The sequence below is a fragment of the Magnolia sinica genome, chromosome 11, assembly GCF_029962835.1.
Source record: "Magnolia sinica isolate HGM2019 chromosome 11, MsV1, whole genome shotgun sequence".
NCBI lineage: Eukaryota > Viridiplantae > Streptophyta > Magnoliopsida > Magnoliales > Magnoliaceae > Magnolia > Magnolia sinica.
The window spans coordinates 366,763-382,255 of record NC_080583.1 but is presented as its reverse complement, the minus strand read 5'-3'; the positions used below and the strand labels follow the sequence as shown (position 1 = coordinate 382,255).

The window sequence follows — 15,493 nt, the reverse complement described above, 5'->3', positions numbered from 1 at the left end:
GAGCAGAATGGTGTGGCTGAGAGATATAATCACACTCTTATGGATATGGTGCAAAGCATGATCAACAATTTGACATTGCCAGAATCTCTGTGGGGTGATGCAATCAAAACCGCAGTCACATACTAAATAGGGTTCCCAGCAAAGTAGTAAGCAAAACTCCTTTTGAGTTATGGAATGAGAGAAAACCAAGTCTCCGATATCTACATGTTTGGGATTGTCCTGCTGAGGCCAAAGTTTATAACCCGCATGAAAAGAAGCTTGATCCTAGAACCGTAAGTTGTTTCTTCATTGGATACCTAAAAAGATTAAAAGGTTATCAATTCTATTGCCCTTCTTACTCCAGCAGGATTGTTGAGACTGAGAATGCCAGATTCATTGAGGACACTGAAAACAGTGAGAGTATGAACATAGGAAATTTTGTATTTGAGGAACAAAGGACTGTGACTCCAGTCATAGTCAATCCAGATCACGTAGATATTAATAATGCAGTCGATTTTGTAGTCACTGTAGAACACCACGTAAAACCTCATATACAAACTACAGATGAGGAAAATCAAGATCAGACCCAACAAACTGATCCATTAAGAAGATCTGAAAGAGAGAGAATGCCTGTAAATCGAGACGATTAAATCGTATACTTACAGGAGCACGACTTTGACATAAGGGTGGAAAAAGATCCCGAATCTTTTACACAAGTTAAACAAAGTGCTGATCCTTCTCGTTAGTTGGATACCATGAAAGATGAGTTGAAATCCATGTAGGATAATAAAGTATGGGATCTTGTAGAGTTACCTACTGGAATAAGGCGGATTGGTTCTAAATGGATATTTAAAACCAAATGGGATTCCAAAGGTAATGTCGAACGATATAAAACTAGACTTGTTGTAAAGGGTTTTAACAAATGTGAGAGCATTGATTTTAAGGAGACTTTCTTACCAGTATCTAAGAAAAACTCATTCAAGATCATAATGGCTCTTGTAGCTTATATGGATTTAGAGTTACATCAGATGGATGTAAAGACTGCATTTCTCAATAGGGATCTAAATGAGAATGTATACATGTTGCAGCTCGAAGGTTTTGTAGCTACTGGCTCAGAACATTTGGTTTGCAAACTTAAGAAGTCTATGTATGGGTTGAAACAGGCATCGTGACAGTGGTACCTTAAGTTTCATGAAGTACTTTTCTCATATCGCTTTGTAGAAAACACTGCAGATGAATGCATCTACATTAAAACCAGTGGGAGTAAGTTCGTCATGATGGTTTTGTATGTTGATGACATTCTGTTGGCTAGCAGTGATACCAGGATGTTGAGCGACACTAAGAAATTTTTATCTCAAAGATTTGAAATGAAAGACCTTGGTGAAGCTTCTTACGTCATTGAAATTGAGATTCGCCGTGACAGAACACTTGAATTGCTCAGTCTGTCACAGAAGGCCTATATTACTAAGGTACTCGAAAGGTATGACATGCAAAATTGTGCTTCAGGAAAGTTGCCCATTGTGAATGGCGACAAATTTGGTCTATTTCAGTGTTCAAAGAATGATTTAGAAAAAAATCGAATGAAAGAAATTTCATATGCATCAGTAGTAGGGAGCATCATGTATGCTCAAGTTTGTACGCCACCGGACATTGCCTTTGTCACAGAAATGTTGGGAAGATATCTAGCTAATTCAGGAATGTAACATTGGATAGCCGCGAAGAAAGTATTACGGTATCTTCAGAGAACGAAAGATTTCGGACTCACATACAGAATGTCTGATCAGTTGGAGTTGATCGGATATTCAGATGTAGACTTTGCAGGCTGCGTTGATACTAAGAAGTCTACTTCATGATACATTTTCATGATGGTGGGAGGAACTGTGTCGTGGAAAAATGTGAAATAGTCTACCACAGCCTCATCCACTATGGAAGCTAAATTTATTGCCTGCCATGAGGCATCTAATCAGGCAATATGGTTACAGAGTTTCTTCTCAGGTTTGCGGGTACTGGAGCATATCCCTAAACCATTGAGAATATTTTGCGATAATTCGGCTGCTATTTCATTTTCTAGTAACAACAAGCATTCGTCAAAGTCGAAGCATATCGACATTAAGTATCTTGTTGTAAAGGAAAGGGTTTAGAATCATCAAGTGTCCGTGGAATTCATTGGCACTAAGCAGATGATTGTAGATCCGCTCACTAAAGGGCTCCCTATCACGCCATTTCAGGAGCATGTAACATCCATGAGAGTCATTGATCCCACAGATATTTTCAGTTAGTGGGAGTTGAGCGTATTTTTTTTTATTTTCAAAGACACTTAGAGATCTCGTTTTATAGAGTTTGTTTGGATGATTTTGATATAAAGATTTATTTCTCCTTCTCTATATATATGCACAAATTTTGAGTGAGTAGAACTACAGTCGTGTCTCGTTGGAGACATATAAAAGCTTCAGAACCTCTTAAGGATAGACACATATTATCACACTAAAGTGTGTAATCCTTATACCACATTTTCTAGTTCTTGATTTATGTTGTTAAGATTGAAAGTAATTGTGATCGCGCTTAGTCTCACTTCGCCTAAATTAAATGTTGTGACGATTACCGCGTTTCGATACTGACAGTCTTAATGGACCAGATTGAATAACATTACTCATATTGTCCAACTATTTCATTGGTTAACCATTTGGATATTTTCTTAAAAGATCAAAACTTGTTTTCAAAATTATTATATATGACTATCATTGGCGTTGCTCAATGAGGCCCAAGTGGGAGAATATAAGAACTCTATTTAGTGGGCCTTACTGATCAATGGTCTGGTTTGTCATTCAGTTGGACTGGATGATTGAGTAGACCAGTGGGCCCCACTTCAGGTGATGCGCTGCACAGTCTATCTGCGCAACTTTACGTACTAGGGCTGGAATGCTATAGCTGTCTTACACAAACAACAATTTGAGTTGAACTAGAATGCTGCAATGTGAAGCGTGGGAGAGAGAGTTGTGATGAGTTTCAAATTCTCTCTCCATAGACTATAAAAGAGAGCGGGTCCCCGATCCTACACCACGGCAGAATTCGAGTCTCATCGTTTGAATTGCAGAAAGGGTGTGAAGGAAAGGAAGATCCTAAGCTCTACAGGTATTTTGGTATTCTGGTATTCTTATCCAGCTTCCATGGCAGCGTCTCATCTAGGTACGTTATCTAAACCCCTGATCGCCATATCCTATGCATAGACAAATCTGTGAGCTTATTCCGCATATAAATTAAGTCCCACATTGACTAGATGGATTAGATTGAGAATTTATTTTATTTTTTCCATTTGAGTAAATTTTTTTGTTAGTTATAGCATTATGGTAATGCCATTTAAAATTATTTTTTTTTTTGGAAATTCCACATCTTCAAAATAGCTTAAATGCAGCCTTAATCAAGAGAAGTTTTTAGGGAATTCCTATCCACCACAATCTTTACTTATGTTCTAGTGAATGAATTGATTTGAGGAACAATATCAAGAATACTCTTATAAAAGAAACTAAAACTAAATAATAAAGCCCTCCTTTATGTCTTTGATGAATTTAGCATTGCTTAGTCGATTGCAACTGTTTAATTCACCTAAACTCGATGCTTAAAATAAATAAAATTCTTACGGCTATTCTTGAAATTACTTCTAATTTTTAAGTGTACGGCAAACATTACTGTATCTATATATTTTATTTAAAAATGACATTTATGCACTAATTGGGTGACCTAGATTCATTCATCTCCTAAAGCTCAACAATTTTCAAAATTTCATTTTCTTGGAAAGTACTTGAAACTCCAGGCCTACTCTTCTCTCCTCATTTCTCCCTGTGGTGTGGCCCACCTGAGATTTGGATTAAGTTGATTTTTGGGTTTTGAGACCGGCATCTAATGGACAGCTAGGATGGCATATCCAGATCACGGTGGGCCCTACACAAATCAATGGTCGGCTGGATCAGATGTGAAGTCAGATATTATGGTGGAAGTCGTATTATCATTCCACCTTCTTAGAAACATGATATCTTCCAGAAAATATTGACAATTTTCATTTCTTTCCGTTAGGTAGCTGTGGAAGTTTCACGTGGTGTACTTTTTCTCGGAGGTCGGCCCATCCATCCATCCATCCATCCATACATGTAAATCTGCATACAAATACTGAAATCTCTCACCCAAAGCTAGTTGGTGTGGGGTCCACGGTGCTGTAGGTATGGAATACAAAAGGTCTAACACGGTACCCCCATCAAAATCATGCCCGTCCAATCATCATGTTGGCTACCACGTGAGTTTGGATGTTTTTGGATGGTTGTCCAGTATTTGCTATCATGTGGTCCACATGATAATTGGATCGGTATGAATTTTGAACCATCCAATTTTCATGATGCAATGACCCTATAGGATGGATTAGATAAGATACATGCACCATGGTGGGCCCTACACAGCTAGGTAGACGTATTTTTCATATACAACTTAAACCTTCCCAACTTGTACATAATTAATTAATTGAGTACTTAATTAACGGCAAGAACCAAACAAGTTCACACGTGTATCGTTTTGACTCTGTCGCGATTGACTATCCAGCGTGTGTCGCGCACCATTGGGGCCCACATGTTGAGTGTTCTGATGATCGGAGCCGTCCATGTTGTGGGTACAATCTACCTCAAGAAACATAACCTGAAAGGATGCTTTGATCATCCATGCCTGTAGACGAATTTAGAACTATAAAAATAAAATTTTCAATAGTTCGAATTCAACTCTAAAAATCAAAGGTTAAGATCATTAAGGAAGCGTGATTATCAGAAAATATCTTATTTATATTAGTAGTAAGGAGAAAATGGACGGAGCAGTTCATCCGAACATCTCAGCATCGGCCAGAGTTACGGCGAAATTGGGTGGATCCCTAACTGTAGGGCCCACTGGGATTTATGTGTCTTACATCCACACTGTCCATCTATTTTGAAAGATCATTTTAGTGCATGAAACCAAAAATGAAACAGATCAAAATGTTAGATGGACCATACCGTAGGAAACCGTAGTGATTGAATCCCCACCATTAAAAACTTCATGCGGTCCACCAGAATGTTTATTTTCCATCCAACACGTTGAAAAGTCAAAAAATACATGGATGAAGAGATCGCACAAATATCAGCTTGATCCAAAGCTGTTATGACCCACGAGAAGTTTTTTAATGATCGATTACCACTGTTTCCTCTATCATGGTCCACCTGAGATTTGGATTCGCTTCTTCTTTTTTTGGATCATGCACTAAAATGATTTTTCAAAACGGACGGACGGCATGGATTTAATAAAAATATATCAAAGTGGGTCCCACAGTCAGAGATCCCAACCACCTCGGTGGATCAGTGGATCCACCGAAGCCGCCCCCGGTGAAACACGCTGGATATTAATGTAACAGAGGCAAATCGAACTTTGATACTGGTAGAGTAGGATAGATGATACGCAGGCACTTAGAAAATAGCTTAGAAATGCCCACGTGGACTACATATAGTCAAATAAACCGTCCACGTTATGTTACCTAGTGTCGATGTATCAGAAACCAAAAATTAAGTTTATCTGATTAAATGAATGGAAGATTATTAGAAATTTATTGGACGGTTAAAAATGAAAGATACCCATCATCCCTGTTTCCATAAACAAGTGTGCACGAATAAGCGGTTAGGATTGTTCGACCAATCTGATCTTGGATACCGTCGTTGCAGAATTTAATTATGTTTTATTTGAGTTAATATATGCCACGTGTACAGTTTCTGAATGCCTGCCTATCAAGAGTCATACGGAGCCTGAGTATAAAATGATGAAAAGCCCACATTCGTCTGACGATTTGTTTCTGCCGTTGCATCTGCTCTCTGGTAAATTTCCCTCTTTCCTTGTCTTTCTTTGGCACACTCAAATTTTTATAAATCTCTCTTATAATTCCTTCTTCTGGGTTTTGGAGGCTTGTTTTCTTTTCGTTTTCTAACAAATTCGGTTAAAAGAAAGGTTTTGTGAGATGTTCCATTGCTCTCAGAGCACTACCAGTTACAGTGCCTCTTGTTGAATTGAGAGAATTAAAGAGTCCAATCCATTGATCTAGACCGTTCATTAGGTTCAGACCACATATCATAGGCAACCATTTAAACATCACGTCACTCTGAAATATATGAACCGTTTGATCCTTGGTCTTTAACATGGATGATCAAGACCATTTCCACAAAAACAGGTCCAATCAACAATTTGATCCATCTGTTGTTAGGGTCTATCATGGGTTGTTGTTTATGATTCTAAAGAATCACTTTTGTTAGGCAATTGTAAATATCCCATCCATGGGTTTCTAAATGGATGGTTGTAGATAATAAAGGCAGATGATTGGATTATCTGATCGGTACGAGTTTTATATGGTAGCTTATGAAATGTGTTCTCGACTTAATGGATGGTTGGGATCGTTCGATTGGACTCTCCAAGTGAGCCGACGCAAATTGAGAGATGTTAGTGTTTTTAGTTCTGACATTATTGGTTTCATCAATAAAATGGATCACATTATGGTTCTGGGTATGTAAATTACTTGTGAGTTTTGTATCCTGGATACATTCTTAAGAAATGAAGCTACCAGATTGAGATTTTTTAGTTTGGATGCCTATAAAAATTCTAAGTTATAAACACTTTACACGTGAAAAGAGTTTCAGGTATAAACAGTTTACATGCTATTCTGTTTAGCTTCTAAGTGGTAATCTGTTTACTGGTTAATAGATTTTGTGTTTGGCTAACTTGTAAATTGTTTACAATGTACAAAGTAGGTATTCACACCACATAGAGCTTGTGGCAGTAAATTCTCCCAAAATCAGCCAATTACATAAAAAAGGACTTGATTTTTTTTTATTTTTTTGAGGAGAGCATCAAAGCATGCATGCACTGGATAGATTGGATGCCCTCCACCCATAACAATGGGCCCCAAATGCAACATGGAAGTTTTTAATGGTGAATGTCCCATCCTTCTTTCTCGTGTGGTCCATTTGATTATCAATCAAGCTTTGTTTTTTTTTTTTTTTGGTTGGGGGTGTGTGTGTTAAAGCTTGGGGGGTGTGTTAAAGCCTTTACAGGCAAATGTAGGTAACTAAATAGCACTTGCAATCCAATTACCTGTAATCCTTTTACAACTTAAGGATTATGGATTATACAGGCATCCAAACGACCCCATTTTTTCCAGTAATATAATTTCTCAGTTTCGACCGATAGAATAAAAGAAAATCCTCAGAAGTCTGGAGCATTTAGTGAGCTATTAAAATGGTTTGCAGATGGTGACATGCCGAGGTTTATTTTTGTAGGTTGGACTTGTTTTCACATTTAGAAAGCTGTCACCATGTTCCGTAGATGGCATGCTCATAATCAAGGGGACAATGGTCCTGATCAGCAAGCAGCAAAGGTAATTGCAAGCTAATGGATACATAAGCCAGAGCCACTCGCTTCATTTGGGTTCATGAAATTTCGATGTGAACTGGAAGATACATACTCTAAGAAAATGTATTTTGATTTCTTTTACAATAATTTTATTCTATTGATAAAAATTCGATGGCTATTTATTTCACTCATTTCATGAAGGAAACCTGTATTCTGTACATGTACCCAGCTATAGTAATAACTACCAGAAGACATTTTAAGGATGAACTCTGTGATGTTGATAAATACAAGGGAAAAATGTCTAATCAGTGAAAGCTGTCAATCGTGTCTTATTTTCTTTACAAGGTGAAATATATTAAAATATCTGTGAATGAAATCATGTAATTTAGTTTTTAATTGAATCTGTCTTCAGTTGGTAAATAACAGGGAGATTCTGTTCACTATAATGTGGATTGACCAGATTGCAGACAGCTTGTCATAAAGCTTTCGCTTGCTTTCCTTAACTGTTTTGCCTTCCGTCTATTCTCGTTATTCAGTTGTTGCATACAAGTAGCATCACAGTAACTTTGGATGAGAAAAGAGAAGCTCTCACACGATCGTCTGTCTTTCTCCAACCTTTCCTCATGTGCTTTGGAAAAGCACAACTCTAGATCATGCACATAACATTCATTGTACTTGTCTTGTTTTCTAACATGCAACATTCAATAGTCATTTCCATTCAGTTCCAGAACAGTATAGATGCCCTTACCTGTATTTATCGAGTTGGTCCATTTGAAAAGATTCTGCAAAACATCCTCACTCTAAAAACAGGTTAATGAGCTCAAAGCTGCAATTGGACCACTATCTGGACGCAGTCTATTGTTCTGCACTGATGCTTGCTTGAGAAGATATTTGGAAGCTCGGAATTGGAATGTTGATAAATCAAAGAAAATGTTAGAAGAGACACTGGAATGGAGATCAACATTTAAGCCTGAGGAAATCCGTTGGGTAAGCTCCCCTAAACATAGACACAGTCACATGCACGCACGGACCTCTTTTTTCATGAAACATTTATGTGATTGACTTATGCATAAATAAGGCTTAGATGATGATGATTATCTATGTGATTGACTTTTGCACAGCTAAATTCTTCCTTGTAAACACTGTTCTTTTTTTCTCATGAAGCATCTATGTGATTGATTCACACTGTTAAATGCATCCTTGTCTCTCTTTTTTCATGAAGCATCTATGTGACTGAGTTAATTATGTATCTTTCTCTTGCATATGCTATATTGCCCTCTTTGTATGGCTTTCTTGAGAAACTATATGATGGGTAAATATGCTTAAATTGAATGTCAAAAGAAACTTATGCACTGGAGATTTTCTAGCAAGGCTCACTAGCTTTGCAAAAGATGGTTGCTCGCCCATCTCTGGCATCTCCATTGTTCAGATGACAATTGTCTAGGATGATTGACACCATAGACCTGAGACTACCATGTAGATGGACCATAGCGCAAAACCATGGTGGTTGTCCTAGTTATCCATTTGGAATTTTGACTGTTGGATGTAGACCTTTGCTCATTTTCTTTCTCAACTTTTTTAAAGCTTCCATTTGTGCGCCACTGGTACAAAGGTTAAGATACTCTGTGGCTTTTGGGTTATGTCCTATGCATGTGGTGGCCAACCAGATCAATGTTTGAATTTCCCTAGAGGTTTGATACATGTACAACAGGGATGATAGAGTCTCATGGGCAACCATCTCTAGCAATGCATTCGTTCATTATCTTGTCCTGTATTAAGAAAGTTTGAGTATTGGGATAACTTGTTTGGTTGACCTGACACAACGCAATCAATACTGCAATCCAGTTAAAAGTACCTTGGTTATTCTAAAACTTTAAAACACTCAAACTTGAAAGACTTGAATAGTACTCTAACACTTGGATGTCTGCATAATTGAGAAACTTAAATGTTGACTTGAAATTCAAAAATCAGATGACACAATGAGCTTTCTTACTGATAAAAATCTACTTGATTGAGCTTCAAATTGACTCAGGCACAGCACTTATGAAAGGTAGAGTTTCGATTTAAAACCAATTGATTCTCAGAATAAAAATTTGGAGGGGAGAGGTATAGATTTAGTGAAAGGTGAATAAACAATGTTTGAGGGACTACAACGAGATGATCCATGAAATGGAATTTGCTTGATTTTTTCAAACACATGTAACAGGTAAATGCCTATAAATTTTAATGTCTTTCAATAATGCATCCCTTGTCAATCATAAAAATAAGATACCCTCATAAAAAAAAGGATAAGAAAAAATCAGCATGGGAGGAAGTTGGCATGACTTACTCAAAGACATAATCAGTAAATGCCTGTAAATTTTGAGATCTCAATGAAATTTTTCATTAATGGATATTTTTTCAATTGTAAACATAAACAAGACATCTTTAAGAAGAGAGAAAATAAGAAAAGGAAGCCCATGATATTAGTGGTTTAAAGATTGGAAATTGTTAAAGATGCATACATTGAGGTAATCTACGGGTTGTGAAATGCTTTCAAGGACTAAGGACACATGGTAAGTATGGATTACAAGTGAGAGGTACCAAACTGCATGCTCAAAATATTTCTACAAGGCACTTACATAGCACAGGGCCTTCAAGTTCTGTTTGTAATGGCTCTGAAATATATTGGGCTGGTGTTGTATGAACACAAATTGAGGTTCCTGAATTTCAACAGAATGTTGGTGAGCTAAAGTTGACAAGCAAAAATTTCAGGCTCAGTGACTTGTTAAAAAAAAATAGAAACTAGAAAGAAAGAATATAAAGGAAACCAAGTGTCGTATTACCAATTATAATTGGCAGATACTTATCGTGATAAACTAAGATGTTTCTTTTATATATCACGTGAGTAGTGTTTGGCCAATTTCCCCCTACAATTAGTCATATGAAGAGACATAACTGTTATTTACTTATTTATTTGTGTGGCCCTGCAATCATGTGTGTAGTCCATGCTGATGTGTATTATTAGGGGCTCTGTGGGGCCCACCATGATGACTGTTTGATGTATACTCCATACATCTCTTATGCAGACTCATGTTGGGACTACAACCCAAAAACAAGGCATATCTAAAACTTGAGTGGGCAACAATACCAGAAAAGTGGGGATATGATGCCTACCGATGAAACTATTGTGGCACTATTCTCTTTCTATCTCAACGTATAATCTACAGTTGGATGTAGACACACCCTTTCCCTCCGGGTTCTCTCCCCCCTCCTCTCTCCATGTGGGTTGCACATGTCATACCCCCTAGTGTGTTTTACAATATCTATATGTAGATTTTTTATTTTTTTTTGAAAGGTATTATCTATATGTAGATATTGTAAGAAACATATTATATTAATTAATTGGGAAATCTACAGTCAAACATATGCATTTATGATTTAATTATATTTATCCATGTATTAGTCATCTAATTACAGTTATGCCCTAAGAATTTTATAACACTTTTCTTTTATACACTTGGCCAAAGAGGCAACAAAGGAAAATGCATTGAAATGACCAAAATAGCCTATCTAATAAAACCAAGTTTATTGCTTTATCTATAGGCGATTGAAATTGTACACAACATATGTTTTACATGTAGAACACCCAAGCTTTCTGGGGCCAACATTTTGTTTATGTGAAATCCACTCCGTGTGTTAGGTGCTAACCATTATATTCACTGTATAAATAAAGTACCAGCCAGATAAAAGACTAAGAAGAGTGACAACAATGTGAACAATGTAAACTTGCATGTAAAAGCTCTAAGTAAACAAGTTGTGGCCCACCTGAGTTTTGGACCAGGCTGATTTGTGTATATTTTGTTCATCTTTAAGAGTCACGCTTGATGAGTGGGTTTGATGACATAAAGACACCATGTTGGCCCCACACACAATGCTATGGTTGGCATTTCCATACCCGTTGTTCCCTGTGGTATGGCCCACCTGGATTGTGGATTTGATTGATTTTTCTTTTGCCCCAGTGCCTAAGTGTTGAGGTCCAAGTCCTTGAGGAGCACACCTAGTTGATGGAGAGGATTTCATATACACAACATGGTGGCCCCAAAAAGCATACCTCAGCAGAGTCGGGGCATTTCATGTGGGGATTGGAATCATTTACAAGATGTTTAGACTACAACTGGTTCACACAGTGAAAACTCTTGCATGACTTGTTGAGTCATCAGTGCGTGCCTTTCACTGACATGGATGGAAGTATTTCATGTCGAAGAGATCCACACCATCCATCAGGTGTGCCACCATGTGTTTTGACCAAGGCCCAATTATCAGGCCGATTCAATACTGAAGTGGGCTACACCATGGTGAATGGTTGATATGGTACTCCCATTGTGGTATATATGCACCATCCTATCTATTCATCTGATGCCAAGATGAAGGGACGCTCCGAAAATAAGGACAGTCTAACACTCATGTGGGCTACACGACATGAATTTAGAGGTTTACACATGATTTGACATTGTTACTTATTGTGTGGTCTACCTGAGTCCTAGATGGGATTGATTTTCAGTACCCACAGTGAAAATGTGGCAGCGTATCTGATGGACCAGGTGGATTTGATGCATGTTCCTCTCATGTGGTGGTCATTTCGCACAAAGTCACTCCCTCCGTATGTCCATGCATTGTCAGACCAATGGTGGTACTTTAAGAAGCATCCATGCTCTGTGGGCCCAACATATTGTCTATAGGACATCCACTCCATCCATAAGGTGTGCTCCTGAAAGCGTGACCATGTAGCCAAAAACCAAAACCCAGATGCATAGCTCAAGTGGTAGACCGAGTGAAAGATACCTCGTTTCAACACCGAGGTCTTGGCATCGATTCCCTAGTGGAGGTGGCTAATAGTGAAGTGTGATCTGACAGTGGGTGTACTAACAAGCTAACCAAAAAAAAAAAAATGTAGCCAAAAACCAACCTGATCAATAACTTTGGTTGGTCACATCACAAAGAACAATGGTATGGGTCGCCAACCATAAGTATCTAGGGGGGTAATTATTTCATCAAACCCATTCGTCAGGTGTGGCCTGTTGTGATCAATGGAGAACGCAAAAGAAACAACTTGAAGGAAATTTGGGTGGGGTTAAACAAAGTTTTATTAGAAGGGTATTTTGATCATTTACATGAATATTGTTTTTTGACTTCTGTCCAAGTGTATAAAAAAGATTATAAAATTCTGGGGGTTTAACTGTAATTAGATTATTAATAGTTGGATAATTGTACTGATGACATAATGCAAGGGTCACCCCACGCGGGCACTCGAACGCATGACCTCAGTGTTGAAACTCACTCCGCCTGTCACTGAGCCATGGGTTGGATCCTTAATAGTCATTAAGTTATATTTGGTAATGAAATTCATATCCAATTATATACGTCTACATGTAACATCCTTCTTTGTTTATGGGCGTCCCTATATTGATCTTGATATAAATGTCTCTATTTGGCACTTCAATGGACTAATTTTTTAGTAGTTTGTCACTGGGTATAATCTGCATCTGTAGAAGATGCGTTGGCATGCCATGTTTCCTGTGCTATCCATGTCTGCAACTGAGATTTTAGAGTCTAAGCTGACCAAGAAAGCTAAAGAGCAGTCTAACTTACATGCAACATAATAAATTGTTTGATATTATATTCCATATGAAGTTGTAAAATGTGCATTTGTAGCCTAACACTCTTTCTCTCTCAGCACCAAATAGCAAATGAAGGTGAAACTGGGAAAGTGTATAGAGCAAACTTTCATGATCTACACGGGAGAAGTGTTCTTATACTGAGGCCAGGAAAGCAGGTTTGTGCTCATATTTCTTGTAAGGTGTTTGTAGAGTTGTGGTGGTACTTTGGAAGGTGTTTTCAGTGCTTTTTTCCCCCTTGTTTTTTCGTGTAGAACACATCATCACATGACAATCAGCTCCGACATCTGGTGTATCTCATAGAGAATGGACTTCTTAACCTACCCGAGGGTCAAGAGCAGATGGTGTGGTTGATAGATTTCACTGGTTGGTCATTGACTAACTCGGTGCCCATCAGGACTACTCGAGAAACTGTAAATATATTGCAAAATCACTATCCCGAGAGGCTCGCCTTAGCATTCCTTTACAATCCTCCAAGGATATTCGAAGCTTTTTGGAAGGTTCGTATGCTATTGCATGTATCTGGGTTTTGTTGTGAAATTGAAATTGACGTCCATTATAGGGAATGATTGAGCAAAAAATACCTAATATTTTGTCAAGACGACCATACACCCTTTTAACATTGTGTTAGTATTTTATTAGCCTGTTTTTTTTCCCCCTCTTATAAATAAGATCTTGAAACTCAAAAGAAACATAAAAGTAAAAAGACTTGTTCTTGTGCAGAAACAACAGGACTTTGTTTACTGTAATCGATTAGCATCCGGTGTTTTTCTTCAGTTGCTTCAAACTTTGAATTCGAAAGTAATGTTCACAAACTCCCTGGCACACTCAGTTGGACTTTGGTTAAAATGCCGATTTGTCAATTGCTAAGACCAAACTCCGGTTTCGTGAAAGAAAAGAAAACAGCCAAATCAATGATGGCTAAGCCTTGTATTAAGCTTGCAATTTTATTTATTTTTTGCTCACCTAAACCGAGATAAATTTGGAAATTGAAGGTCTATTTTGAAGTCAAGCTCCAGGTTCTGAAAGTTACTTCTGAGAAAGAGCTTATTTTGGCAGTTTTAATCAATTTCTTTCTTGTGCTCCTTAATTTGGCAAAAACCACAGCTTCTTTATCACCTTAAACCAGAAAAAAGAGAAAAGCTCTCTCCTTCTCCACAACTGTTCCTATCATCATCAGATGACTTGCTCTTCTTTGTGCCCTTGCAGATTGTCAAATACTTTCTGGACTCCAAGACATTTCAGAAGGTGAAATTTGTTTACCCGAAGAATGAAGATAGTATGGAGCTGATGAGACAGAATTTTTCCATTGAGATCCTTCCAGCTGAGTTAGGCGGGAAGGACAAATCACAGTATGATCACGAGGAATTCTCAAAATTGATGGCCAGTGATGACATAAAAACTGCCAGTTTGTGGGGCTTAGACAATAAATCAAGCTGCACTAGCAATGGACATTCAGCTGAGGTGGCTCCAGAGCCAGTGCTTGTCGCCCCATGATCTAGCTGAGCAAGAAACTTTCTTATTAAAACTAATATTATAATGTTCCATTACTGTTCTATGGTAGCTATAGAAATTTGTTATTTGTATGCTACCATATACAACTTGGGAAGTATTCATTAGTTTTGGAACTTGATGTGGGTGTATCTCAATACATTTTACTAATTGAAGCTGGAACTGAGGTTCCATTTTCCATGACTGTCATAAGCAAAGACATTTTAGTTTCTAATGTGGGAACGGCATTCTTGTTCCATATTCTATGTTTGTCTTCTGTTTCCCATTGGATTGAGTGATTTCTTGCCTCCAATATTCGCGATTGCACAGAAACAGGTCAGTCCGCTCATTAGGTGAGCTACATATGCACATTGAATCTTGATTGTAGGATTTTTTTTGCTAAAAAACCATTTTACTATACGTGGGTTGTCAACCTGTTGAGCAGACCAGCTTATTTTTAGGTAAGGGCATTTTGATGGGTGGAGCCAACCCAAATAAATGGCATAGATCTTCCATGAGTGCCAAGCTGGCACCTGTCTCCCAGATGATGGTCCCTTTTGCTATGATATCCTTACATGCTTCTCATTTTATGCTTTGCCATGATCCTTATATGCTTCTCATTTTATGAATTAGATTGTAGAATGCGAGATTTAGTTTCATCTCATTATTAGCTGTCACAGACACGCCCTTAAAGGTAATCTTGTCAAATTCAAATGCAATCAAAATGGCTTATGTTTAAATACATACAATGCATTTGGCTCAGACTGTGAGAAAAAAGTTCACAACATTTTTGGAATTTTACTAGAATTTAAACAAATTATGCAATGGTCCTGCATGGGTAAGAAAGAGCTCCATCTTTCCAATTGAAAACAAAAGAGCTCTACTTCTAGATCTTTTGGAAATTCTACCAGGGCTCTTTTTTTTTGAAAGATTACCAAGGCCCTGTTTGGAACAATAGAAGTGAG

At 37.8% G+C, this 15,493-nt stretch overlaps 1 protein-coding gene across 1 annotated transcript; it reads left to right on the top strand.

The window, feature by feature from the left end:
- The first annotated feature begins 5,763 nt into the window (after nucleotides 1–5,763).
- On the top strand, nucleotides 5,764–14,729 carry LOC131218494 (uncharacterized). The gene is made up of 6 exons (XM_058213056.1): nucleotides 5,764–5,855; nucleotides 7,308–7,405; nucleotides 8,191–8,367; nucleotides 13,097–13,195; nucleotides 13,292–13,537; nucleotides 14,247–14,729. The coding sequence occupies exons 2-6, from the start codon at nucleotides 7,343–7,345 to the stop codon at nucleotides 14,532–14,534; spliced, it is 873 nt and encodes a 290-aa protein (XP_058069039.1). The 5' UTR covers nucleotides 5,764–5,855; nucleotides 7,308–7,342; the 3' UTR covers nucleotides 14,535–14,729.
- Nucleotides 14,730–15,493: the final 764 nt, after the last annotated feature.